This window comes from Lolium rigidum, chromosome 1 (assembly GCF_022539505.1).
Source record: "Lolium rigidum isolate FL_2022 chromosome 1, APGP_CSIRO_Lrig_0.1, whole genome shotgun sequence".
NCBI classification, from domain to species: domain Eukaryota; kingdom Viridiplantae; phylum Streptophyta; class Magnoliopsida; order Poales; family Poaceae; genus Lolium; species Lolium rigidum.
The window spans coordinates 255,043,279-255,071,165 of NC_061508.1; the positions used below are offsets into that span (position 1 = coordinate 255,043,279).

Here is a 27,887-nt window from a genome sequence, read left to right on the forward strand (position 1 = left end):
TCTGCACGGCAAAGCCTTTGCCGTGCAATGCGTTCTACGCCGTGCGCACTTTGCTTTGCCGTGCGGGCCAACTCTGCCGTGCGTCGAGTTCTATGCCGTGAGCCCGAACTTTGCCGTACGCCCAATACTTTGCCGTGCCCCAAAGTCTTTGCCGTGCGCTTCTCTGTGCCGTGTAGTAATCTTTGCCGTGCGCCCGCGCCCCTTCCCGCACGGCAAAGCCTCCTGCAGCCACACCCAGTGAGCTCCCAGGAGCACAGGTGAGCGATACGTGCCTCCTTTGCCGTGCGTGTGCACACGGCAAAGAGGCCAAAAGTCCTTTGCCGTGTGCACACACACGGCAAAGGGGCCTGATTTTTTTCATTTTTTTGCTGTTTTTCAATTATCCCTGCATTTCACAAATATATCATATATAACATATATATCAACATATGATCACCAAACACATCAACAACACCACAAATACGTCGAGCACACATAGTTCATGCATACAATCTGTTACATAGAGTCCATCCATATAGCAATGTCCATTATTACAATCCATAACAAGTGCGAACAATCCATTACAACGACGACGAGTGCACGAAGACCATGCCATCAACCTTGTCCTCCTCCATTGCTTGCGCCCGCCTCATCGTCATTGCCTTGTGACACATAATCTACAAGGTTGATGGAATTAGCATTTGCACTTGCATATTGAACACTTGAACAAGTACAACTAGCGGGTTGGGCACAAGTGTAGGAGGACTCACCGCGGTTCATGCTCCGGATGATGTTCGTGTTGTTCACGGTGAAAGGTGTCACCGGCTGAGTGGACGGTGGCGGCATCCACGGCAAGGAGAAAGGAGGAGTAGAAAGACTCCCCGGTGGAGAAGAAAGAGCCGTCTGGCTCATCAGCGAGCTCATCTGTGCCTGATGTTGCTGCATCATCTGATTCTGCTGTTGGATCTGCTGCATCATCTGTGTCTGCTGCTGCTGATACTCCAGAATCTGCTGCTCCATGTGTCGTGCGTGCTCCTGGGCCGCCTGCTCCTTTGCTGCCATCTTCGCCTACGATGTGTTGCTGCGATGTCATTAACATTTCAATGGAAAGCATGTAAAGGAAAGGTAGAGGCCCGAGGAAGAACATACCCGTAACCGCTCGACAGCTAGATCTGAAGCCCGTGGCTGGGTCTCTACCTCAGGCTGGCCGCTCTTACGACCACGACAGATCTGGCGGAGAGAGGGAACCTTCGCTGGGTCGACGCACCCGTCACCAAGCCATAGGCGTCCATGCTTCGAGCCTTCTCCCGCAAGCACCGCAACCTCAGGGTCAAAGTCCTCGGCTTCTGGGTTGGCATCCTCGCCGTACTTCTGCTTGAACTTGGAGACATACGACGTACACTGGGTCTCGGATTGCGGGTTAACCCACATGGACCCCGTCTCAAGATCCGGCGTCTTCCTTTGCTTCATCTTCTTTAGCACGACAAAGACGTTAGGCTTCGCTCCTGTCCTGACTTCCTGCAAAAGAGAACATGTAATAAAGTGAAGTGGCACACCCTTGCAGAGTTAACATATATATATACATATATATATATATATATATATATATATATATATATATATATATATATATATATATATATATATATATATAGGCAAAAGTTTTCGTATGTAACCAAACTGCAGTGCATGCTATCATTGTCGTCCACCTCCGTGCCAAGATCCGTGCTAACTGTGGCTATTTTCTTTTCCAATCCGCCATATTACCTTTTAGTGGTCTGATGCACTGCAGGCTGTGCCCGGCCCGGGCAGTATACGAGTCAGGTCTGAGAGAGGGAGTCGTTGGGCTTGTCGTTTGTCTAAGACCCGTTGGGCTTGGCAGTTTATGCGTGGAAACGAATATCGCTGCACGCATCGTGCCATTTTCTCTCCAGTTGCAGCCCCGACCTCCATCCTCCCCCAATCCCTGCACATCGTTCGCTTCCCCTGACCCTGCCCCGCTCCGGCGACCGGCGGCATCCGGCGGCAGCGCTGCCCCGATCTCCAATCTCCCCGTCCAGTTTGTCTCTTCCCTGCAAATCGAGAACCCCCTGCCCCCCCCCCCCCGACCCTGCCCGTTCCGGCACCCGCCGGCGACCGGCGGCGACCGGCGGCGCCCTCGGCAGTGCTGCCCCGACCTTCCACCCTCCTCCCAATCCCTGCAGATCGAGTTTGGATCTTCCCGGCGGCCGGTGGAGCGCCCCAGCTCCCCTGCATCGACGGGTTTTTTGTGCCGTTCCGTGTCTCCCACCGCCTGAATCCCAAAGCTTCCCCTACTGCCTCTCCTCCACGCCTCCACCCCTCGACCTGCCAAGAACCACTGCCCAGTCCACACGCCGGCGGTGCCACGTTCCCGCTGCAGGAGTGGGCGACAGAAAGTCGCCGTGAAAGAAGAGCAAGCACCGCGCAGATTTCGAGCGCAAGATAAAAGGTATCTCATGCATGCTATTTGCGAATTCCCCTAGCAGACATACTGATTTGCCCCTCTCCAGTCATTTCTGATTTGCCTGTCATTTCATGTTACCTGGCAGGCAAAAGCTTCAATCGGCGTCCGTGTTCATGGCCAGCAAGGGGAACAACGCGGGGAGTTCGCAGGACGAGTCCTCTGGAAGGGGTCTTCCAATGTTGCCCTCTGCTTCGTCCTCGGCCGGCAGGGCCCCTCCATGCCAAGCCTCGTGCTCAGCCCGCGGAGCCCCTCGCCTGCCCTGCCTTGTGTGCCCTACTGCAGCCCTGCGCTCCGATGCGTCGCCATCGACCTCGCCTCCGTCGGCGCTGCCATTCGACGCGCCGCCCTGGTCGTATTCTGCCTCGCCTTCGGCCGCGGTTCCTCCAGCCATAATATTACAGCTCGTTCGGCTCAGTCTAACTCACCGGACAGGCCAGACGCATCTCGATTTTCTCCAGGTGATAATATTGCATGCCGTGTTTAGATCTATATGCGTCAATGCCTATGAGCGGTCAACTACCGACTTCTATTTCGCTGGTAGAACTACCCAGTTGTTCTTATGCCTTCAGTATGCTCTAACCTGCTCACGGGTGTCATGATACTGCTGCAAGAACAGACACTTTTTTATATAGTTTCAGGATATTTCACCCATTTGCTTCACTGTCCAATTTTTTCCATAGCATGACAATTGATTATCTGTAATCCCGCGGACAAACAGTCAACAACAGCTTGAGTTGGCCAACAGTTTGCAGTTCTTTTTCACTGTCCACCAGCATATAGGCGTCTAGCAGCAGCTTGAGTTCGCCAACCTATGTGAGGTGAAAGCTGTGTTCATGCAAGTGTGTCAACTGTTTGGAAATTAGCTTATTTGTGCTAATTTGAAGAAACAACTTTTACCTGCTCTTTCGTTCAGATTTGTGTGATTCATCTTCCCTGTCGATCCATGCAGATATCTCTGACCGCTATCCTCTACGTGCTCTTTTAAGAGTATACTAATGTATTGTTTGCATTATAGTCGATGTACCGATAGCAACCTTCGCGTAGGTATGGCTTAATTTGATACTAGGTGCTGTATAATCTGAATCAATTGACAACGTGGTTGGTGTACCGATTGCATCATTTGAGAAGGTGCGATATGCACTGACTGTGGGTGCCGCAAGGTGCGGTCTGTACGGCATATACATAGGCTAGGTGCTTTTCAGGAGTATAGTGATTTGCTGATATAGTGAATTTTCTCTGCATCTGTTTGATTTTGAACTGCCTCCATGTCTGCGCCCTACCTCCCTTCGGACCCATTTTTTGAAATTCACATCCCTGTGATCAGTTTGATTTTTGGCATACACTTCTGTTGATCAATTTCTTTTTTGGCATTTGTTGATGGAGAGGCACTACAAGGCTGCCTCAAGGCAGTGGCGGAGCCACGTTGTGGCTGTGTAGTCGCTTGACTACACAGGTTTTTGCAAATCCAAGAGCCCCGGCTATGTATACCCACTGCTAAACACTAAAAACTCAAGAAACATCACGCGCCCATGCCCACTTGTTATGTGCTATGAGTATTATTTATCTGAGCTAGCAAAACAAACGTAGGAGGCACTAGTAATTGCCCATGATTCAACAAGATGCGTAAACCTCTCTCTTCCATTTCAGCAGGCTTCCTGTAATTACGTGTAGACTGTAAATCTCCAATATAGTAGCTTCTAAACTTCCAATTCGTCCGATTTAAAATCCCCAAATTAATCTGCAAGCCTAATTGATCGTGACGCTATGGGAATGAGCAGGTTGACGCTCTGGTTCTACTAGCTCCGTTTCGATGAATACGGCACACACGTATTTCAACATAAACTTTGACCAACAAATTGAGCAATAAAATTTTGATTATATTTGATGTAATTAGTATCGTTGTATTCGTATAGAAAAATACTTTTTTACGATGCAAATTTTATACCAAAATATGATATATTTGAAATAATTCTTGGTTAAAGAAAAAAAACATGGAAAACGAGGATGCCTTATTAATTGTACCATTTTAGGGGCAGTACAAATCTTAGATTTCTCTTTCTTTTGTGATCTTGTTTTTTTTGTTCGCTTGTTCAGTTTGTGTACATAAGTGTGTTATGTCTTTACCGGAAAAAAATAAGTGTGTTATAAAAAAAATCTTCACATTCTCAAAGCTTGACAACACAACTTTTGAATCCTGGCTCCGCCACTGCCTCAAGGAGTCACCACGCGGCAACCTGGTTTTCCCCTTTATCAACTATGTATTGTGCTATTCCCTTTGCTTGGTTTATGTCAACCTTTGATTCGTTTCTCTGAAAAAATTGTATGACCTCAGTTTACAAGAAAGGGAACATGGAACATTGAATAGGTGACTTAGGTAGTGTTTTTCTCTTTTATTCCCTCCCGCTGGGATGCTGGTGCTAGACATGTCCCTTTTATCTTTATCGCTGGGTACTGAATACATATTAGTTGAGTCACGAGATAATTAGACTGATGTTACTGGAAATTGAATAGGTACAAATTCTCTTTTAACATGGGTATTGAGTAGTCGGGCCCGAGATAATCAGATTCATAGTACTGAAAATTGTCTATCTAGGTATCGATTCTCTTTGTCGCCGGGGTACCGAATGTATATTAATCAAAGTACGAGATAATTAGATTCATGGTACCGAAAATTGCTAGGTACCGACTCTTCATCGCGGGGCACCGAATGCATATTAGTGGAGGCACGAGATAATTAGATTGGTGGTACCAAAAATTGTCTAACTATCGATTCTCTTTTGACTTGGGTACTGAAAGCTTATTAGTCGAGGCACGAGATAATTAGACTGGGTACTGGAAATTGAATAGGTACAAATTCTCTTTTAACATGGGTATTTAGTAGTCGGGCCCGAGATAATCAGATTCATAGTACTGAAAATTGTCTATCTAGGTATCGATTCTCTTTGTCGCTGGGGCACCGAATGTGTATTAATCAAAGTACGAGATAATTAGATTCATGGTACCGAAAATTGTCTAGGTACCGACTCTTCATCGCGGGGCACCGAATGCATATTAGTGGAGGCACGAGATAATTAGATTGGTGGTACCGAAAATTGTCTAACTATCGATTCTCTTTTCACTTGGGTACTGAAAACTTATTAGTCGAGGCACGAGATAATTAGACTGGGTACTGGAAATTGAATAGGTACAAATTCTCTTTTAACATGGGTATTTAGTAGTCGGACCCGAGATAATCAGATTCATAGTACTGAAAATTGTCTATCTAGGTATCGATTCTCTTTGTCGCTGGGGTACCGAATGTGTATTAATCAAAGTACGAGATAATTAGATTCATGGTACCGAAAATTGTCTAGGTACTGACTCTTCATCGCGTGGCACCGAATGCATATTAGTGGAGGCACGAGATAATTAGATTGGTGGTACCGAAAATTGTCTAACTATCGATTCGCTTTTGACTTGGGTACTGAATGCTTATTAGTCGAGGCACGAGATAAACAGATTGATGGTACTAGAAATTGACTAGGTACGGATTCTCTTTTGCAATGGGTACTGAATGTATATTAGTTGAGGCACAAGAAACGTTGAATAGTTAGTGATTTTCTCTTTGATTTCCTCTCGCTCGGATGCTGGTGCACTTTGATCATGTATATTGAATTCATATGATGCCACTTGCTCTCATCTGCAAGCTTTGTGGGATGCCGTTTAACTCATCTGGTAGCTTTGTGTGGGTACAATCTGCTAATGAACTTATGAAGGAGAATGTCACCTTCAATGCCGGTGACTATTACTGGGAGTCATCTGAGATGATGGTATGTCTCTGCTGCTCTATCTGAATGCATTTTTTTAGTTGAACAGTGCACTTTCAGTTTGGGATGAGGTGGATCTTCTCATATTATTCCTAGGTTTGGCCAACACATATTTGATTTCATCTGTCATCCATATCTAATGTAAGTGCTCATAACCGAGGTACTTGAAAATTTAACCGAAGTGCCATATGTAATTGTAAGAGGGTGCTTGAAAATTTCAGTTCTGGTGCCATTATTTTTGGATTGACATGGTACGGAATATACATTAACCTAGGTGCGAGATAATTGGATTGATGGTACCCAAATATCTATGTAGCTCATCTCCTTAACACATGGTACCAAATATACATTGACCGAGGTGCGAGATAATTGGATTGCTGGTACCGAAAATTCTCTTCATCGCCAGGTACTGAATACAAGATAATTAGATTGGTGGTACCGAAAGTTGACTAGCTATCGATTCTCTTATAACCGGGGTACTAAATATATATTAGCTGAGGCACAAAATACAGGTCTAGATGTGACACTGAAGAAATATAATCAAGTGCCTACTCAAGGATTTCAGTCGGGATGCTAGATGTCGAATGGTACTTTATAAGTTCATCTTGGTGTGGAATGTATCTTTACATGGTGCTTTAAAAGTTAAGCCGTGATGCGGAATAATTCGGTTCGACATATAAAATGACTTCTAGTTATTTTGTCTACTTTTAGGTACCTAACAATTTCAGTTTTGTTCTCGATGTATTTTTGTAAGGGTGCTTGAAAATTTAAAGGCGTGGAGTAATATTTTTTGCAGGCATCACGTCTGACTAGTGGACCTTTATTTTCTACACATGACATGTTTTATCGCCAAGCTCTACAAAAATTATGCTCGCAAGTACTTCTAAAATTATTCACGTGTACTTCATAGATGACAACCAGGTGCTTAATGGGCTCTACATAACCTTGCTTGTTGCTCTTTAAAAAGTACTCCCACTATCAACGATGGCTAGCCAGCCACATGAATCGATCTACTCCTGCGCAACATTCTAAAACCATGGGCAGGCAAGTATACACCAAACGTGTCGGAATGGAAAACAAATGGTCAGCTAGCGTGCAAAACCCTAGGAGACTGATACCAGACGCATGTCCAAGGCTGCACGTGAGATAGGATTTCAAAATCCTGTCCGGACCCATGGCCCAATGCACCCGGTCATAGTCTATAAAGGAATACAAGTTTGAATCATAACCCGTACCAGAACATGCAACAGTACTAAAATAGCAATTGGATTCAAATGCCTGCACATCATGGCAGCCCGTGACAGTATATAGGAGAGAGAAAAACTCTTTCACTCATTTTCTATAGACTACACTACAAACTAAATGGAGAACAAAAGTACGAATCCCAAAGCACATGGACGGTAATGATAGTATGCACCGGGGTAAGGTTACGTACCAAAACCACGTCCTATATATATATATATATATATATATATATATATATATATATATGTATATATATATATATACTTAGTAGTACACGCACGTGGCTCATCACACGACAAATAGATAATTAGGAAAAACCACCACATTGTAGCCCGGTGTATCAAAAAACCACCACATTACGTTACGATTTCAAAAACCACCACTTTAAAGGTAACACGTTACAAAAAACGCGGATTCATCTCTAACACCCGTTTAATCACCAAACTGAATGACAGTCCCCGCTATCAGGCTAACGTGGCACAGTGAAAACGGTTCAAGACAACAAATGTTTGGACTTTATTGCAAATTTTCAAAAACAGGATAGCTCCTTTCTTGTTTTTCTATTTTTCAAAAAGATCGATCCTCTGTGCCCGGGCACCAGCACCATCTCCTCCATGCCCGACCGCCGACGTCGGTGCAAGCCCTCCCCACTACCTCCTCCGCACCGCCCCAACCACACTTTCCCCGGCCTCCACCTAATCCTAGGCATGTGTGCCCCTCCGCGGTCTTCTCCCTGGTGAGCTCACCTCCGTGCTCTGGATCCTCGCCGTGGAGGTGCAGCATGGGCAGGAGTGCGAGCAGGGACGGCGGCACCGACGAGCGTACACATCGAGGCGTCCTCCCCGTCTTCGACGTCGGCGAGCCCTCATGGGTAGGAGGCCTCATCATCAACAACACTGGAGAGCGGGGCATGTCCGTAGCACACTCGCGCGTGCTGGGCGTGTCTGGTCTCGCTGCCAGACGGAGGTTGAGACACTCCTCGGGCGATAGTTCGTGTTGGCCGATGCCATGGCGCTCGGCAGAGCTACGGCCTGCGGCCATCAGCACTATTAGCCTGAAATGGGGGAGGTGCGGAGGGTGGCGCGCGACCGCGATAGGAGCGACGCGTTTTGTCTGAGGCCAGAGCTGCGGCGGCGAGAAGGTAGGCAACGGCATCAACATGATGGTCCAGGGAGAGAGAAGAGGATTGATACAGAGTGGGGCCACAAAGAAGGCGTTGATTGGCAAATTTTTTTAAAAAAACCCAGATTTTGTAAATGTGCAACATCTATCACCTATGTTTGTTACATATGTGCCATTCCAGCTTGACAACGGGATCCACACGCCAGTTTGGTGATTAAACTAGCGTGTTAGCTGAATCAGTGTTATCTGTTAGGTGGTGTTACCCGTAGAGTCGTGATTTTTTATATACTAGCAAAAGTGCCTATGCGTTGCACCGGGAGAACATCAAAAGTTGCTGCCGCAATCGCCTCGTCGCTCGCCATGATGTCCTCCTCTAGCTCGCGGTTCTCGCGATCGATCCTCCTCCTCCGCCGCCACGCGCGCCTGCTCCTCCACCGCCTCCACGCGAGCCACCTCCTCCGCGACTGCCTCCAGGTCGTCATGGTAGCGGGCTCCTTGCCTCGCCGAGCTTACCGACCTCCTCGCGCCAATGTGGTCCCGGACCATCCACGCGACCTCCGCCAGGTCAAAGCGCATCGCCGCGAGCTTGTGCCTCCACCACCAGGGCCTGACGATGACCGCCTCAAGAGGCTCTCAAATGATGCAAGCAGCACCCACTGCTCGTCGCTCACATCCTCATTGTTGGGGTGGAAGCCCATGTCATCGTCCTCCTCGTCGTCGACGGCGTGGATGATGGCGGCCAGGTCCGCCACCTCCAGATCGTTTCTGGTCGACGCCATCACTACCCTCGCCCCCATGAGTTCTGCCCTGGCCTGTGCGGGCTCCCTCTGCAGGTGGGACATGGTCGCTGCTGCCGCCTCAGTCCTGGCCTGCTAGGTATTTCCCACGCAAATGGACTCGGAGACCCTGTACAACCAATTTAGTGTTCCGCAAACCAACACAAACAAAAGCGGGCGAATACTTTTAGCATTCGTTTTGCGTCGACCGTTGAATAGAGCACAAACTCAGCAGGGCATCTTGGCTGGCTACTCCAACGTGTGGTCTGAAAACGTAAAAAAGAAAGAATGTGTAGATATTGTGTGGTCACAAACCAGCACTTTAATGGTGTCATTCGCTATCTGTTTTTACCTCGTCTTCTTCCGCGTTCTCTGGAGACGTCTTCCCCGTTGCCGAAAATTTCTTTCCAATCTCACGAGTCATCATCTCCATGGAGGAAATAAGCTCAAATGTCTCCCCAAAATACGGTGAATTCCTTAATCCGTGCAGTGAATGTTATCCTCGACTCCATAGGAATAGGATTGCATCACATCTACGTGGGACGGAGCTAGAAGCAGAGGGCCGCAATAGCGACTGACTGCGCAGTGTGCGCGGTGGATTGTCTGCCAGTTCCTGCCGACCAGCTGAGCCGCGCGGGCGCCACCGGGTAGGAGATTGAGCCTGAACGAAGCAGCGAGGTCGGCCGCCGCGGCGATAATCCCAGTGAACCTATCCCAAAATCTTCGTCCAACCCCAAATCCTCAATCTGGACCGAATCCCGACCACAATGGCGGCCAGTCGTGGCCTGGCCTCTGATTCTCGAGGTTGCCGATGGTGCTGACATGCGCCGGAAATTTTTGGGTCAGCGTTGGTCTGTAGGATTGGATTTGTCGGGAGGATTAGGAATTTTATGGGAGAGCACGGACGTTCTGGACAGAATTCTACTTGAACTCAAACAAGAATCGATCGAGTCGGCCAGAGAAAAAAACCTCGTGTGTCCAGAACGTCCTAAGAAGATGTTGTTGAGAAGCCGTCGCTACATTGATTTGTATACCGCACACTTCAACCAAACCTCGTGTGTTGCTACGACACAACATTAAATAAAGTGTGCTTTTCAAATCTATGCAAGTTAAATCCAAATAGAACAGAATCGTTGATCAACATGTCTTTTGTACCGTGTAATATTGAAAATCATATGACATTGATTTTAAATGCGTAACAGTGACAAGCATATCTGGCGCGAGAGGCCGGCTACCATCGTCGCTGAGTAAAACAGGTGGATGAACTCAGCCACGTCTGAGTCCAACCGATCTCCATGCTCTTCAAATCAATATTGTTACAAATTTAGACAATCATTTTACTCTTATGCACCAAAACAATCTGAACATCCAAAATATCTCACATGCATCACATAACTCTGAAACTGCGTATTTTGGAACAATAAATAAAATACATTAATCTGAGCGCATATAACAACAAATAATCAACACTAATTGATTGTTTCAGCTCTCACAATTCTAATTTACGAGCGTAGAAGAGAACGGATAGAGAGCGCTGCTTACAACAATCCTAATTTAGGAGCATAGAAAGATGTAAAAATAATTTGCCCCCATAATTCAAAAATCTCATAAAAAAGGTAGGGAAGTTTTCACATGTTAATTCTTCTATAAATCCAGAGAACACTCCGGTCGGCCCTAGCCTGGCCAAAGGGACCAGCGTCTAGCAGCCAGCACCTAACTCACCTACGAGAACTCCTGTTTGCTCGCCTCCCTCTGTCGCAGGTCAACTCTCTCGGCCGCTAATTCCTAGCGGAGCGCTACCTCCCCCACACACTCTCGCCGACTTCTAGTTCCTCACCGATGCGGTGGAGCTCCGTCGTCCCGGCCGAAGCTCGGCGTGATGCCCAATCCTGCCCGCCGGCCTTCTCCTGATGTGTTACCCCTGGCCTTGCTTGGTCGCCGTAAACAATGCCTCAATCCGCACAATTTCAGGGCAATTTCGAATCGCTGATTTCCTTTCTCTTTTTTTCTTTCACCTCTCCTTGTCCTTCGCACCCACTTATCTCCCATTGTCAATTGGAGGTTTGTTTCTTCCTAATCAGATCTTGGCGAGGTGGCTTATCAATTACAGGAAAATTGATGTATACAAATCGACTGAATTCGTTGCAACGACTCAGAATATTCGTGACAGGTAGCTTTTTCGTTGGAACTGAGCGAGGTGGGACTATCGAGCTCATAATATTCGTGTCAGTTTGTTGAATTGTGAACCTCCAAATAATTTAGATGATTGAAACGTAAAAGTACAAAAAGAAAAAAAGAAAGAGACCCAGCAGAGATTTGGTACTCCTGGGCACCAGTGCTCCTGCTATTTTAGAAAAAATAAAAATCATATTTATGTGTTTCAAACAAATTAGAGAAAAAATCATGGTGTAACCAATAAATTGTCCTATAAACGTGCAAAATTTCAGTTTCAAATAGAAAAATTTCTGAGCTACACAAAAATAACAAACGGGGGTGTGCATATTTCAAATCTCCAAATTTCAACAAATTTTATCTTTTTTTGTGTAGTCTGCAATATAAAGAATTTTATATTAAATTTTACACGCTTGTAGTTTACGTTATTTATTATGTCTAGATTTATGTTCAGATTTTTTTTGAAACAAATATGTATAATTTTCAAATTTATTTAAACAGCAGGAGCACTGGTACCCATGAGCCAAAGACACTTTTCGAAGACCCATTGTTACATGGTCGGCCCAAAAATTAGCCGGCAATCTAAATCCTTGAAAAAAAAGACCCATGAAAGCTACCTCCCGCCCCATTACTTTCAGCACGCACACACATCGTTCGACACAAGCAATACATACAGCAGCTCGGCCGACCCTAACATTGACACCCGACCTGGAGCGCAAGTGCCACCAGGGTTGAGCTCGGTCGACGGCGCTGCCACTTTTGTCTCAGTTGCCTCTGTTGTGCTCATCATTACCAGGTCTACACACCAGCCTCATACCAGGAGCACGATCCAGACATGGGCACATGGCCACTGGCATCCGATGAGCTGCGCCCCCGCCATGCTTTCCATACTGCACCATGCAACTCACTAATAACTTACGCGACTCATCCAGCGCGCTGGTTGTTTGAACCATGGTGTGCAATTCCTCCCTTCGCTAGTTCGCTCCGTACGTTTTAAGTTGCAGAGCCACAACGTACACAGGACACTGCTGCTGGTAATATATAACTGCCGATTGGGACTGAAAATGTGTTCAAGAAACTGAAACTGCACCTCTCAAAAAATATTCAGCAACAACACTCGGAAGCAGGAAGCAATCCACCAACCAAGTGACTAATACATCCGTGCACCAATCTCACTCAGAATAGGCCAGGCGCCTTACTGCCTGGACAACCGTAGCTTTCACTACTGCTTCTGCCACCTACTCCTACGGACTACGGATGCGCCATGGTCACAGGTGCCGACCTTGATAAACGAGATGAACAAAAGGAAGTTCAGAAGCTGGACAAGAGATCCGTTTCTTTGTTACCTACAGACTGCACCTTGATCACGATGAACTCCATGTAAGCGTTGACGGGAGGTCGTCAAGGACAACGTGAACGGTCTCGGCGGCGCTCCGGCCATAGACAGCGAATTGCCGCCGCGTCGGACATCCTCCCCCAGCCTGCGGTGCAGCGCCACGATTCTCTATTCCTTCATGTGAATTACTTTGATCTACATCCTCTCATCAAAGTTGTCCACGCATACGGTGCCGTTGACCGTCGTCCTCATAGGCCAATAAAAGAAATCCCAAGGAAGTTCTGTCTCGCAAGAAGATCTCCAGCATCAGCGCCCGGCCTCACGATGGCAATTTTATCCACGGATCCGGGTATCCACGGATATTCGACCCACCGGGCACGGGTATGGAGGGTTGATTGTGTCCACGGATGTCATGGGGCGGATATCCGATAATTTATGGAGCGGGCACGGGCAGAGCTTTTGCTCCATGGATATTCGATGGATATCCAACTGACATATGGGACCCACATGTCAGTGACACATGCGATTTTACCTATGATTGACTGTCCTTTTTAGGCTCAAATCACCAAACCCTTAATTTAAGCCTTAATGATTTTATACTCTAAATAATCACGGAACCGCCTTGTGCTGGTAGGGCTTCCGCCGGTCGCATTGACTGTGGATCTTCGTTGATTGCTCCGCCTCCTCGATAATGTGATATATTGTTGCTTTGATATTCCTATGAATTGTCGACATAATTACGGCTGAAATGCTACTGAAATAATGTCGAAATACTGCCAAAATATTCATGTTAGCTTATTATTGATGAAATGCAAGTGAAATATTGCTGAAATGGTACTCAAATTTTGTGGGCATGGATATCCATGGATATCCAGGTATCCATCGGATTTGGATTTGGAGCGACATCCATGCCCATGGATACTTTCGTGGGCGGGGCAGAGCGAGGCTGATGGATTTGGGCATGGATCTGGTTTTCCTATATCCGTCCAAACCCGCTCCATTGCCATCCTTAGCCCCGGCCTAGAGTCCTAGCCGCACCGTGGTGGCCATGGCATCGTAGGTGCAGTCCATCACGATCCGCGCTGTGACTCCGGACCGCTCGTCTGCGACCGCGGGCCATCTGCTCCAGCATCTATTCGACCTGGCGGGCAAGGTCAGCAGCCTTCGACTCCATGGCCATTGTGGGAGGCAGCAGCACCTGGGCTGACTACCCGAAACTGTGAAAATCGTGACGGCCAAGTACGTTTGTGGCGGCTCCGGGGCGTCCGTCACGCGTAACTACACGTTCGTGACGTGGAAAGCCGATTGACGCGAAAGACCGAGACAATCGCGATGACTGAAGCGAATAACCTTCACGATTAGTGGAACCGTCACGATCAACTGATTTCTTTCGCGTCGCTTCGGCTCAACCGTCAGGATGGGCCGTCACGATTAGTTTTGGTCCGTCGCGACTGTTTTTCGGCTGCAGCGCGGCCCGTCTGCGCGCGGAACCGTGAAAATAATGGGCCACTCGTGCCAATTATTGGGCCGCGCGCGGAACCGTGAAAATAATGGGCCATTCGCGCCAATTATTGGGCTTTCGTGACAAGGACTGAGCCCAACGTCAGAGAGAAGCAGGGACTTAGTCCATCCTTAGAGCATCTCCAGCCGCGTCCCCAAAGCGTCCGCCAAAGAGATTTGGGACGCGCCAGACCAAAAAACCGTTCCAGCCGCGTCTCCCAAAGCCCATTTTTGTCCGGCGCGCCCCGATACGGTGTCTGGCGTCCCGAGCCCGTCCCCGTCCCACAGGGGACGCACAGGGGACGCCGGATACAACGAAAAGCGAGGCGGGGAGTGGCGGGGCCGACTCGTCAGCGGCACAATAATTTTTTAACCTAACCGTCGCCTACCTCGCGACGGAAGTTATTGGCGGTGCAGTTCCCGCAGCGACGCAGCGACGATGCAGTTCCCGCAGCGATGCAGCGACGGTGCAGTTCCCGCAGCGACGCAGCGATGCGTCCCGTCGCGCCTAGCTCTGCGTGCCGGCGTTAATGCGCGCCACCGCTCCTCCGCCTCCCTCCGGCCTATAAAAGGGCCGCCTCTCATCGTCCCTCTCACACACAAACCCTAGCGCCTCTCTCCCAAACCCTAGCCGCCACCATCTCAACAAAACTCGACGCTATGTCTGGTAGAGGCGGAGGCTGACCTCGCGACCGTGGTCGTGGTCGTGGCCGTGGCCGCGGCAGAGCTGAACGCTCGCCGTCGCCTTCCACACCGCCGGCTTCATCGTCGGAGATGGACGTGGAGCCGGACGTGCGGTTCGAGTTCGTCCTCGTCCTCAAGGGCGACCCGCGCGGCATCCAGAGGCTGCCGGATTCCTTCGCCGACTACGTCGCCGGCGACGATCGCCCGCGCACGATGCATCTGCGGAAGGCTGCGTGCGGCTACTACCGGTGGATCGTCAACGTGATCTACGACGCGCGCGGCAAGATGTACCTCAACATCGGCTGGGAGAAGTTCACGCGGCACCACAGCCTCGAAGCCGGCTTCATCCTCCTGTTCTCCTACTTCGGCGACAGGGACATGAGCGTCAAGGTCTTCGACGAGACGCGGTGCCGCCGGGACTACCACGGCGACAGCACCGACGAGGAGGACGACTGAGTGTTCTTTCTTCGCAGCGAACACGTGCACGGAGATTTCTGGATGTTCGCCTCATCGGTAGAACCAACAAGGGCACCATCCTCCCGCTGGATTTTCCAATTTAGGTGACTGGGTGTGCCCTCGAGTGTTCTTTCTTAGGAGCGAACGCAGGAAATCTTCGATGCACGGCCTAGTTAGGTTTAGTTTCTTTGCAAAATTTTATATTTGTGTCCACGACGGTTCAAACTATGTATTAGTTTGTGGAAAACCATGTGCCTAACTGTGTTTTCGTGTAAACCACGTTCCAAATTATGTATTAGTTTGTGGAAATTGAAATAAAAAAAAGTCAAAAAAAGTATTTTAAATGTTTGGGGGAGGCGTTTGGGGGACGCGGCTGGGGAGCGACGTCCCCCAAAGACAGCACGAACAAAACACGTCCCCCAAACGCTCAATACGGCGTGGTTTGGGGGAAGCTTTGGGGACGCGGCTGTCCACGAACTGTCCAGTCCCGCACGATCGAGCTTCGCCTCCACCGCTGCCGGTGCCGCCGCCCATCTGCGAACTGCGCCGCCGCCCATCTACGATCCGCGCCACCACCGGAACCTCGTCCGCCTAGTCGCTCCCCCGTCCCACATCATCGTCTTAGAAGCCGGCACCACGCTGCACCTCCTTCCCCTCCATCGAGCCGGCCGGGCGGAACAAGTAATCTTCTGACGCGACGCCCGCCTGATTTGCAGGGACCTACCTGCTCCTACATCTTCCCCGTCTCCCCGTAGATATACTCTCCATCGCCCCTCTAGTTAATTATCGATCTGGTCTTCGTCTCTGCTCTATTGGCCTCTCTTCCTCATATTTTTTAATCTGATTTTAGTTCAGACGCCGACCGGTCGATTTTCTTCCGTCGCCGGTGCAAACTCCTCACCCCTTGCCCCCAGCTTGCCCGTGCACTATCTCCTATTTCCTGCTTCAGGTATAACATACTGACTAACGGTGGATAGAAGTGTGGTAGAAAAATGGATGGTGTGGTGATATACTTTGTCAACTGGGAGGGTGAAGCAGAACCTTTTGAGGAGTTCCAGGAGGTCTGTGACAAGATTATTGGCATCCGTGCTAAGTGGCTGATTTGGAAGATAATTTGCCAAATGTACAGGAAAGTAAGAAACTTGTTTCTCGCAACTGACAATATGGCATGGAAACTGATAGGGATCTAAAATTCACATTGAGAGCCACCTCAATTGCATCAATATTCAATTATCTTCAGAATTTCAGAAAAGAATAAAAGTTATCGTATATTTACATGATTTGGCATGCAATGGCCTATCAACCAGAATAATGAAGCACCTAAGATTCCGAAGGACCCAAGTAGCCCACGACTATGAATGAATAATATCAAAGGCGAGGATTGAAAGTTAAAACTGAGGCTTTCATCTACCCTATGACATGCAAATGTTATAATTTTATTATGTGAAACTCGAGTACTAACAACCAAATATGACAAAACAAACTAAATAGATATTATATGCATGGCAGTGAGCTCACCCCTACAGAAACAACAGTGGTATATAAGTCGAAAACCTATTAAAAAAGTTTGGTGGATCACAACAAGCACGTTTCAGAATGAGAAACTAAAGTTAGGAGACATCGTATATCACAACATCTCAGAGATCACCACTTACCACATCAAATTATGCAGCTGCGAGTGTACAGGAAAAATACTGAAATAAGAGATAAAAATGGATCATCTTACATTACAAGAGGGCACAGCGTGACCATTCAAAGAAAACAGATGGCACAACCTGAAACCTTTTTGTACTTAAATAAAAAAATGAGATATCCACAAGAGGGGTTTTCCTGTTAAAAAGGTCATAACAAAACCAACCGCAAGGAGCTGAAAATCACTAAACAAGCAATAGTCCAGACATATTTACAACAATTTAACTAAGCTTACAGAGTTGACATTATTGGCATGTCGCTTGTTAAGAAGGTGCAGAAAAAAGCCTATGTAGAAGCTAGCCGAAATAAGGATCCTATTGCCAAGTTCGCAATTAGTATATTTTGTTATGATATGTTTAAGCTTGGTTTATCTTTTTAAGGGAATTCTATCTTTGGGGAAGCCAGTGGTCTTCACACAAACATCCTGAAGAGCGTTGCCACTCCCATAAGGTGTGGAGACAATGACAGGCAAATTGTGGCCGACCACCTTGTGTGCCCAATCAAGGAGTTCCCTATCACCTACCTTGGTGTGCCACTATCCATCTACAAGCTTCGTGCTCAAGATTTGCAGCCCCTCATCGACAATTTGCACCACAAGCTCTCAGGTTGGCATGCCAACTTGCTGTCAAAAGGAGACCGGCTAGTTCTTGTGAAAGTTGTGCTTGCTGCTGTCCCGATTCATGCCATGCTTGCAATTGAGATCCTCAAGCCTATCAGCGAGGCAATAATTAAATGCCAACGAAATTTCATCTGATCATCTGGTCGTCATGATGGACGTGGAAGCTGTGCCATTGCCTGGCGTGATGTCTATCGTCCCATTGAGATGGGTGGCCTGGGTGTACTTGATCTCAAACGCATGAGTTGGGCTCTCCGTGCACGTTGGTCCTAGCTTCAGCGTGTCGATCCTGGAAAACCTTGGGCAATGTTCCACATTAAGGTTAACCGCCACATCAACGCCCTGATCCATGCAGCCACTAGTGTCAAGCTGGGAGATGACACCAGGATTTACTTCTGGACTTATAGGTGGCTTGTTGGTGCCTTGTTTGAGGGTATGACATTTTCTCCGCATTGCAAGGCTATCTGGGACTGCTGGGCTCCTCTCAAATGCAAGATTTTTGCATGGCTAGCAGCTGCTGATCGATGTTGGACTGCTGAGCGACGCATGCGACATGGTCTTGCTGATGACGACACTTGTGTTGTTTATGACCATGGCAGTGAGAGCATCACCCATCTTCTGCTGCAAAGCCCCTTTGAACAAACATATCTGGTTTGATACCCTCTCCAAGCTTGGCCTCCAAACATGTATCCCAGGGCCTAATGAGGAATTCGACTCTTGGTTTGAATTTGCTGCCATGAGAGCTGCCCCCCATCTCCAGAAAGCCATCATCCTCTTGCTTTAGAGACTGTGAAAATCACGCAACGATGTCGTCTTCAACAACACCACACCCAACCACCTTGACTTATCACTCTCCATTCTTGATGAAGGTGGGTTGTGGCTGTTGGCTGGGGCCAATGAGCTTAGTCGTCTACCTCTCCATGCTCGGCCTCCAGATTCTACCTGAGCAAACAATGCAGGCTAACAGAATGTTAGCCTTGTATTTTTTTTGTTTTGTTCTCTCTTGTGTTGTTCTCTTGTTTCTTTATTTTTTGCCTTTTGTTGTAGCCTTGCTACCAACGCTGTGTCATCTTGACGGTCTTCTTCTAATATACAAAGACACACGTCTAGGCGTGTGTTCGAGAAAAAAAAAGGGAATTCCATCTATCTGAAGAACTGCCACATGCTATTTGAAGATAAGCAAAAAATTAATAAAAGAAGTTCATTATCATTCCTAGTCTCTTCTCTCTCCCAAAAAAGCCATGCATCCCTGCCATGTCTCGCACATTACAACCATACTAAAGCATGAAATTCCAGTGAAACATCTAACATGATGGAATGGCTAAATGAACAATAGTGGTGTTAGCTTTGGCCAGAAGCTTACGGAAATTATAGTGGCAAGATTTCTTCACGATGGAAGTGGCCGGAGGTGAATTATCAGATGCTAAGTAGCTATAAAGGAGGAGAGATTCTCTTTGGCACTTTTTTAGCACCATCTCATTGCTCTGCAAAAGGATCAATCACATGTTGAGAATAGCCAGAATACGTGTAGTGGGATACCTTTTGAATCTTTTCTATCTCCGGAAGATAATCGATCTTCAACTTCTTTCCAAGTGAGACATCTGTCCTATTACTACTTCAAAAGATATTTTCCTACATAATATAGATAAAAAATAAAAATATCTTTAAACTTCCATACATTTAAAAGGACCATTTAGAACTCGCCAAACCAATCTAGTTTTCAGCTCATTGTACCGCAAGATGCTTGGCCCCTGTTAACATCCAAGTTTAAGTAAACAGATGTTATGTTTACCTCCATGACTCCACACTAGTCTTTCCAACTCCAGTCTACACAAATGTGAAGTTCAAATGAAATGTTAGCACTTACAGGTAGAATCATCTCATTTCATATATGCTGCTTAGCGTAAGTTTTAGACTTCAGTAGGCCAAACTTCACTTTAACACACAACGGGTTTATTTATGGATCATGCTTTTCAAAACAATATGTGTAAGCTAGCTTTTACAGTGATACATACCTGTCCATAAGTAATTACTTTGTCATTTCTTCCGCTGACAACATATGTACCCAATATTCGTTACTCAGTTCGTACTATGGTGACCGAATAAATCTAGTCATGACCAAACTGTATAATATATACCAAAAAGCTCTACCATATGCAAAATTTAGGAAGAAATACAAATAATCAAAATGCGCAACAATGGGCACTGTCCGACAATTATAGACATCAGACTATTCGGCGCATCATAGAACACATTGTCAAAGCTGAATATGACATCTTCGTCCAGCTCATCCTAACCCAAGTATTTTTCAACACATCAGGGGAAAAGACTGTAATCAAACATGAGAAAAAAATAACATGCCAAGAACATCTCGGGGATTTTCCATGAATAACATATGGGCACAAAAGGAATTACGGAGAAGGCATTTGTTCCTCTCTTTATGATCTAGTGTTTCCGTTCCTACTAATACCTACCAGCCTATTATGTAGCCCTGAACATGAACATTCATCTATGTTCCTCATATGACAGAGCTAAAGGTAGAAGAGTTTCCAAACCTTGAAAACAGAAAAGACTAATGGTTCAATTTCTTGAAGCAAACTTTTCTGCCATCAGCCTTCCGCTCTTTGTGGATGATTGGCCTGAATTGCACAAACAACTGTGACATTAGAGCTTGACATCCAATACGTTTCACACAACACTAATACATGTGTTCCTTGAGATATCTAGGTTAATTTTCCATAATAACAGTATGGTATACTTTCATGTCCACCATTGCTTCGATAGGTCTTTGTTTCAAGTTGAGACGACTGACCTAAAGAAAGTTCGGCAACTGGTGGTCGGATTGCAGGAAGTTGTGAGCTGTGTGCGTCCAGCTAGTGCGTGTGTCGTCAGAGTAGCAGCGTTCAGGTTGGCCTCGCTCCCCGGCGTGCAGGGCAGCGTCGCTTCCCCTGCATGCAAAGCGGCCTTGCTACCCCGGAGTGGAGCGCGGCCTCGAATTCCCGGCGTTGAGGGGGACCTGATTCCACGGCGTGCAGGGCGGCCTCGCTTCCCCGGCGTGCAGGGCGGCCTCGAACCCCCGGCGTGCAGGGCGGCCTCGCTTCCTCGGTGTGCAGGGCGGCGTCGCTTCCCCGGAGTGGAAGGCGGCCTTGAATCCCGGCGTTGAAGGAGGCCTCGATTCCCCGGCGTGCAGGGCGGCGTCGCTTCCCACGTTGAGGGCGGCCTCCATTCCCCGGCGTTGAGGGTGCAGCCCTCCGGTGCAGGTTATTGAAGACCTAGAGCGAGTCGACGGGAGGGCATTGGCGGCGGGAGTGAGCCCGGGATGGCTGTGGTGGTAGGCGGCAACTGCAAGAGGACTTCAACGGCGGCAGGGTTAGGCCACGAATGGATTTTCTATTTGAACTCGCCGGTTACCTAGCTCACATTTGGAGCGAGGACGTCTGGAAGGGGCGATTTGACCACAGCTTCATGTTCGCCCACCACAAGATCTCCGAAATCCACGAAACGCTCCTAGTACGGCCAAGAATGATTTGGGATACTCCATGACGCGGTGGTTACTCAAAGATCCACGGCGGTGATATATACCATGGTGAGCGCGCGCGGCGGTTTGGGAACAACGTACAATTTTCGTTTTTCCCTGTCAAATTCATCTGTCGGTTTCCCTTGGCTTACCCTGTTCTCCATTTTTCTAGGTGTTCTGTGCATGATTGCATCCATGCCCATTCTTGTCGTCGACCCCTCATCCTATGCAGGTATTTTTCCTATTTGGATTGGTTGGATACTTAGATGCCAATCGGCTCAGCTAATGACATGCAGTTGGACACTTGCAAAAAAATTACACGAACAGTACATAGATATGATCTTCGTCTAGCTGTTTTAGTTTCTGCAATAGTTTCTGACAAAAGATGCATAGAAGTATGATATCATTTAATTCGTATCTTGCCATGATTTTATATACTTTGTATGCAAGCTGGGAAATTGAGAACTTATTAATAGGTATGTGTTGTACTGAGGCTAGGATTCTTGGCTTTGCTTCGAGATCTATTTGATCCAAAGCTTTAGGACATAGTTGAGTTGTTAGCATAGAACCACCATATTTCAAGCTAAATGTCGATTTTGGTACCTGTTTGTGTTTCAGAAGCAAAAAAACTACCACATTTTGGCGAGATTTTCGCAAAAAACACAAGTCCTTTCATTAATAACAAATTGACAATGTTTCTGACCTATGGGCCCATATGGCAGGCCAATTTGCTAAGGTGGACAAGAGCCCACCTGTCAGTCCAGTAAGAAAAGTCAAAACCCATAAAAAAAAACCAACAAAAAAATAGTGGTGGGTCGCCAGCAATATCCTCCCATCCCGACCTCCACGACACCACCACCACCGGTCCAACCCACCACCGTACTCCGCTGCCACCAGCGAGGTGGGTCGCCGCGGCATGCCGGCGAGGAAGGCCGCACGCCAGCAAGGAAGTTCGTGCCACCAGCCAAGCCACGCTGCCGTCCAACCTGGCCGTGCAATCCCGTCGTCCTGGCGCAAGGGTGCCGAAGAGGCACTCCCCGCGCGTCGTCATGGCAGTCGTCTGCTACTGTGGAGGCCCCCACGTCCCCGTCTCCGGCGGGGTAACTCCTCTGCCTAGCGCCGTTCTCCGACCCGGCGTCTAACGCATCCACCGCCAGGGCGCCCGTATCTCCCGGGAGAAGTACGTCCCTTCGCCGGTGACCACGGGACCGCTGCCCTCGCCAAGACGATGGCCGCTGCCCGCTGTGGCCGAGTGCGTACTCGCTGGAGGCCGTGGCCAAGCCCGTACTCGCCGGAGGCCGTGGCCAAGCCCGTACTCGCCGAGAACAGTGGTCGGCGTCGCCACCTTCTCCGCGGAGCGCCGGGAGCGCGCGGGAGGCCGCGGTTTGTGTCCGTCGAGCAGAGGGCCGTCGACAGATCCTGGTGGCGAGCAGGAGGCAAGGCGGTGGCGGCGAGGTCTCGCCGGAGGGTCGTGCAGGGGCTTGGTCGGTGGATGCTCTGGCAGGGAACCTCTCTATTCCCCTTTTTCTAGATTTCCATTTTTTTCTTTGCTTCAAATATTTTGACTTTTTTAATTGGGCTGACAGGAAGAACCCAGTCCACATCTGCAAATTGGTTCTGATAAGTAGGACCCAGCTGTCAGTTTCTGTGTCAATTCAGAATCAATGTACAATTAGTGCTTTTTTTGCAAAAATCTAGTCAAAATGCGGTAGTTTTTCTCCCGAAACACAAACTGGTACCAAAATCGACATTTAGCAGGAAATGTGATGGTTCTGTGCTAACAACTCGACATAGTAGTAGTTAGATGCGTTACATCACTTTGCTAGAAATGGAGGAGGCCACATCACTCTGGAGAAGGAAATAAAAGAACGTAATTCATTGCATTTTGGATTTAAAGTACCTCTTTCCCTTTTATAGAAGTGCAGAGCCGCTTCACACCTCTCATGCTGGCTCATGCGCAATATTATAAATAGTTTATATCCCGTAAGGCTTAATTTCCCCGGAAAGCTATTCAGCCTAGCTAACCTATATTTAAGTACTGTAGCTCACATGTCTTTGTCTCTCAATATTTTTAGTGCACCGGTCAGACCACCAATACTGTAAGTACTCTTTTACCAAAATTGTATACTGTTGTTAATATATGCATATTGATTTATTCAATGTTTTTGACCTTGGGAAACTCCTGTTTTGTCATGCTAGACATGTGTGATGGCGCTTGAGGCAGATCGAGGCAACGCCGCTGTCGGTGGCAGCGGCACCGGCACGAGATGCTGCAGCACACAGTGCAAGCAGGAGCGCATCAGCAACAACAACCAGCAGCACGACAACCTGTAGGTATTAGTTCCTCCCTTTTTGCCATTTATATTTATATCAAGTCCAGTTCTGCTTTGTGATACTTTTATTTTCCAGTCTATGAATCAGTTAGTTATTAATATTGATATGCCATTAAATAGAAAATCTAATTAATTAAAGAATTTTGATTTTAAGTTTCATGTATTCACCACCCTGTCATGATGATTTCTTATCTTGATTTAATCTGTATTTTATATGTGCTATAACCACCCTGACATGCAGGTCTTATGAGCCATATAAAATGCACAAGATTGAAAAGTATATTGCGTGATGACTTAGGGCATCTCCAGCGGCGCGACGCATTTTAGCGTCCGCGCGCGTCCGTTTGCGTCGGCCCTTTTGGTCGAAAACGATCGCGCGTCCGTTTGCGTCAGGGGGTGGCTCCAGCGGCACGACGCATTTTTTTTAGGACGAATCATTTTTTTGAACTGAAACATAATTTACTAAAACTGAAACATAACTTACATACTTGAAAACATAAAAAAAACCTAAAACGCCCACTGCTGCGCATCGTGGCCGTGCTGCTCCTCGTCACTGTCGAGCAAGATGATCTCCGGTATGTCCCACGGCCAGTAGCCATCCAGGGGAGCGTACGCCGGGCGCGATCGCGGTGCTCGAGGTTGAAGAGGCCGCGGCTGAGGCGGCGGAGGAGGCGCCCAGGGCTGCGGCTATGGCGACGGATGAGGAGCCCAGCCATAAGGCTGTGGCGGCAGTGGGGGAGGCGCCGAGCCATAAGGCTGTGGCGGCGGTGGGGGAGCCGCCCAAGGCTGTGGCGGCGGTGGAGGAGGCGCCGCCGAGTCCAGGAGCGCCTGTCGAAGGCCTTCATCGGCGGACAGGCCAGGCGGCATGACAGCGGTGGCGTAGCGGGGCAACGGTGGCTGCACAGGCGCGTCGTACTTGGAGACGAGGAGGCCGAGCTTGGCCATCTCGTCGTCCGTCATGTTGTCGGGGAACTCGAAGTTCCGGCCCTCTGCCATGGCCTGCTGCCATGCTGCCATTCGTGGAAGACGAGGCCGACGTAGTCCTCGATGTCGTCCTTCACCTCCTCGCTATGGTACGCGAGCGCCTCGATGTAGTCGTCGTCGTCGTACACGGCGTAGGCTTCGTCGTCGTCGTCCTCGTCCTCGCGGTCGTTGTGCTGCGGCTGCTCACGTCGCGTCGGCGCTCGCCGACGATGCGTCGGCGCTCGCCGACGACGAGCCGGCAGTGCAGGGCCGAAGGGATAATCCCTGTCGCCCATGAAGCCAGCCCTTCGTCTGCTGTCCGTCTCCGTGGACAGGTACGTACGCCAACTCTCCGAGTCGATGGCGTACGCCGGATCGGCGCGGAGGTCCGCCGGCAGATATCACCTCCTGCGCCGGATCTCCTTGGTCCGCTCAGGCTCGCGCGCAGGTACTGGAGGGATGGGCACCCGGCGGCAGCTGAGCCGCCAGCCGCCAGGCAGCTGCACGCCGGACCAGGCGTCGCACAACACCCATTTGCCGTGCATGAGCCTCCCCACCGTGACGGGGAGCACCACCTTCTTGCTGCCGCTGCCGGAGGCCTCGAAGTCGTTCTTCTTCCCCATGGCACAGCGGCGGTTGTGGTGCGAGTGGAGCTGTGGGCGAAGGAGCAACGCGGCCGCTGGACTTTTAAGGGCGGCCGCGCACGGGAAACGATGCCATTGAAGGCGTCGCAAAAGCCCAGCCGCCGCCCGCCAGTGCACGCGCAGAACAGGAAGCTGCGACATTCATGGCGAAAGCTGCGGCGCAGACGCGGAGGCGCTGACCGCGGAAGCGATGGCCGCGGAAGCGATGCCCTCCATGCAGGCTCGCTGCCAGGCGGGCCCGGTGGAGACCGCAGCGGACACTTTGTGCGTCCGCGCAGCGTCCGCCGAGACGCAAACCTGGCGCATATTTGGGCCAGGTTTGCGTCTCCGCGGACGGCCCGGTCACTTTGCGTCGTGCCGCTGGAGAGGGTGCCAGACGCATTTACGACCAAAGCGGACGCAAACGGTGAGCGACCGTTTGCGTCGCGCCGCTGGAGATGCCCTTAGCTTTGGCATGCCACATGATGAGCATACATACAAAAGTTTCAGCAAGTACTTGGTAGAATTCACTATAACCTTTACTCTCTTTTTGACATTAATATTGAACACGAAATTTATATTTGCTGGTCCCATAAATCAGCAAGACAGGCTATTTGGATATCTGCTCTGGATATATGAGAACCAAATATCAGAAAGAACATATAGGATAAGACTAGGTAGAATATCATTTTGATGCAAGATGTAAATTTTCTACCCTTCAGATAATTTTCGTGTATGGAATGGCCTTTAATGAAGAATATCTGTAGGACTAGGTAGAATATCATATTTTCTGCAAAATTCTAAATTATGTCCTCTTCATATAACCTCTGTCTATCAAATGGTATTCCAATAATAAAGATTGAATTTATTTGTGATGCAATGCATTCATATCCTACGACTTATGTGTGTTGTGGTATGCCTCATATGAAATTTGTTCTATTGGTGAGAAAAATAATTGTCATCGTCCGGAGCAATCAAACCATATCTATTCCAGAAACTAATATTTTATGAAATATAATTTTCAATTCGTATAGGATTCCTCTACCAACGCATGCACTTGTTGCTTGTATTCTGTAGCTATTTCGCAACGCCTAGACCATTGGTTTCCAACGAGTGTATGTGCGTTGCATTATACCCTTGGAACACTCAAAAACGCAACACATTTTTATCTGTTGGTATAGGCCCTAGCAACGCCTATATGGGCATTCACAAAAATGTGTTGTTGTAGAGGGGGTTTTCTTGTAGTGTAGGATGATAGTTGATAGTAAACATCAACGAGAGGCTTGGTTCAGTTGCAGGTGGCCCAAATTCAGAAGTCGAGTCCAAGTGTTGGGCCAAGATGTGGAAGGTGCAGGTTCCCTCTAAACTGAAAGTTCTCTTATGCCGTTTGGCAGAACAATCTCTACCGACAGCTGATCTTCTCCATCATCGTAATATGGCTACAACACCAACGTCCATTTTGTGTGGAGCCTTTGATTCTTGGAAGCACTCTTTGCTGGAGTGTGCTATGGTAAGAAGATTTGGGCATTATGTGATGAGGAACTAGTGTATCACTTATTTCATTCCACGGAACCTTCGACGAAACAATGGATTTTTCTCTAATGGAAGTAATATCTCATTCAGATTTCACCAAGGTACTGCTCACAATTTGGGCAATTTAGATGGCCCGACGCAAAGGTATTCATTAGCAAACTTTTCAAAGCCCATTATCTACTATTTTGTTCATTATGAGATATATCTCAAATCTCCAATAACTTGTAAAGCGTATAGTTATGAAACCTACTCAACCCGTGGCAAGAGGGTCGAGGAGCTGGCTGGATCCACCTTCTGGCTTCTACAAGATCACCGTCGATGGAGCTATGCCGTGTACAAGCAATCAAGGCATGGTTGGCGCTATCTGTCAAAACCAACAAGGCATATTCATGGGTGCAGCAACCGTTTTTCCTGGCATTTCAGACCCAAATGTTCTTAAAACTTTGGCTTGTAGTGAGGCTCTAGCTCTGGCCTAGGACTTGGACGTGTGTCAGGTCAGCCTTACCTCAGACTGTCAAGGAGCTATTAGAGATCTAGTAGATGCTTCTGTAGGTTAATGCATCTGTTATTCGAGAGATCTATGATTATTCACCCTTTGCAGCTGTTCGTTTCATGCATGAAAAGGCAATATACAATAGAAGCTACAATCTTTCCCGTGAAGCTACATCTCTCGATCCGGGGCGTCACTTGTGGCTGTTAACTCCACCAGAAATTGTACCGATTTCTATATCAATTTCAAACATTATTTCTTAATAAAATAGGGACGGTTCATCTAAAAAAAGAAAAGGGAGGAGCAAACTAAACAGCAATATGGGCTTTCTAGGTCGCCGCCCAACCGAACTTAAGCGAAATGCAAGCAGGCGGGGAAAGGCCCCAGCGCACACCAACACCAAATCAAAGCTATAGATAACTTAAGGGAAACTACTGGGCGTCCCCCGGGGGATCTGATTCCCCAGCCCCCGGGTCCCCAGCCGTCGGATCAACCATTTTAACGGTTAGATTTGCATGTAGCAAAAAAACATCTCCGGCAGCAAAAAATCACCCCCGGC

General features: G+C 48.1%; 1 protein-coding gene across 4 annotated transcripts; it reads left to right on the forward strand.

Moving 5' to 3' along the window:
- Positions 1–22,782: 22,782 nt before the first annotated feature.
- LOC124683532 lies at positions 22,783–27,445 on the forward strand. Of its 4 annotated transcripts, none has more exons than XR_006996732.1 (4): positions 22,783–23,720; positions 26,598–26,815; positions 26,929–26,982; positions 27,076–27,445. XR_006996732.1 is itself a non-coding variant. In XM_047218031.1 (4 exons), exons 1-4 carry the CDS (start codon positions 23,654–23,656, stop codon positions 27,312–27,314), a joined length of 585 nt encoding a protein of 194 aa, XP_047073987.1. In that variant the 5' UTR covers positions 22,783–23,653; the 3' UTR covers positions 27,315–27,445. The 4 variants fall into 4 exon arrangements, 3 of the variants coding, with proteins under 3 accessions (XP_047073987.1, XP_047073988.1, XP_047073989.1); XM_047218031.1 differs by having other exon boundaries at positions 27,069–27,445; XM_047218032.1 differs by having other exon boundaries at positions 26,604–26,815; positions 27,069–27,445.
- The last annotated feature ends 442 nt before the right edge of the window (positions 27,446–27,887 follow it).

What these genes read in the sequence shown, in the direction of transcription:
- LOC124683532 (XM_047218031.1), top strand. Translation starts at nt 23,654, where the DNA reads ATGCTGCAGCACACAGTGCAAGCAGGAGCGCATCAGCAACAACAACCA. An exon ending in CTTTGCTGGAGTGTGCTATG is followed by an intron (nt 26,816 to 26,928) that starts GTAAGAAGATTT and finishes TATCTCATTCAG; the next exon opens with ATTTCACCAAGGTACTGCTC. An exon ending in TTAGATGGCCCGACGCAAAG is followed by an intron (nt 26,983 to 27,068) that starts GTATTCATTAGC and finishes TAACTTGTAAAG; the next exon opens with CGTATAGTTATGAAACCTAC.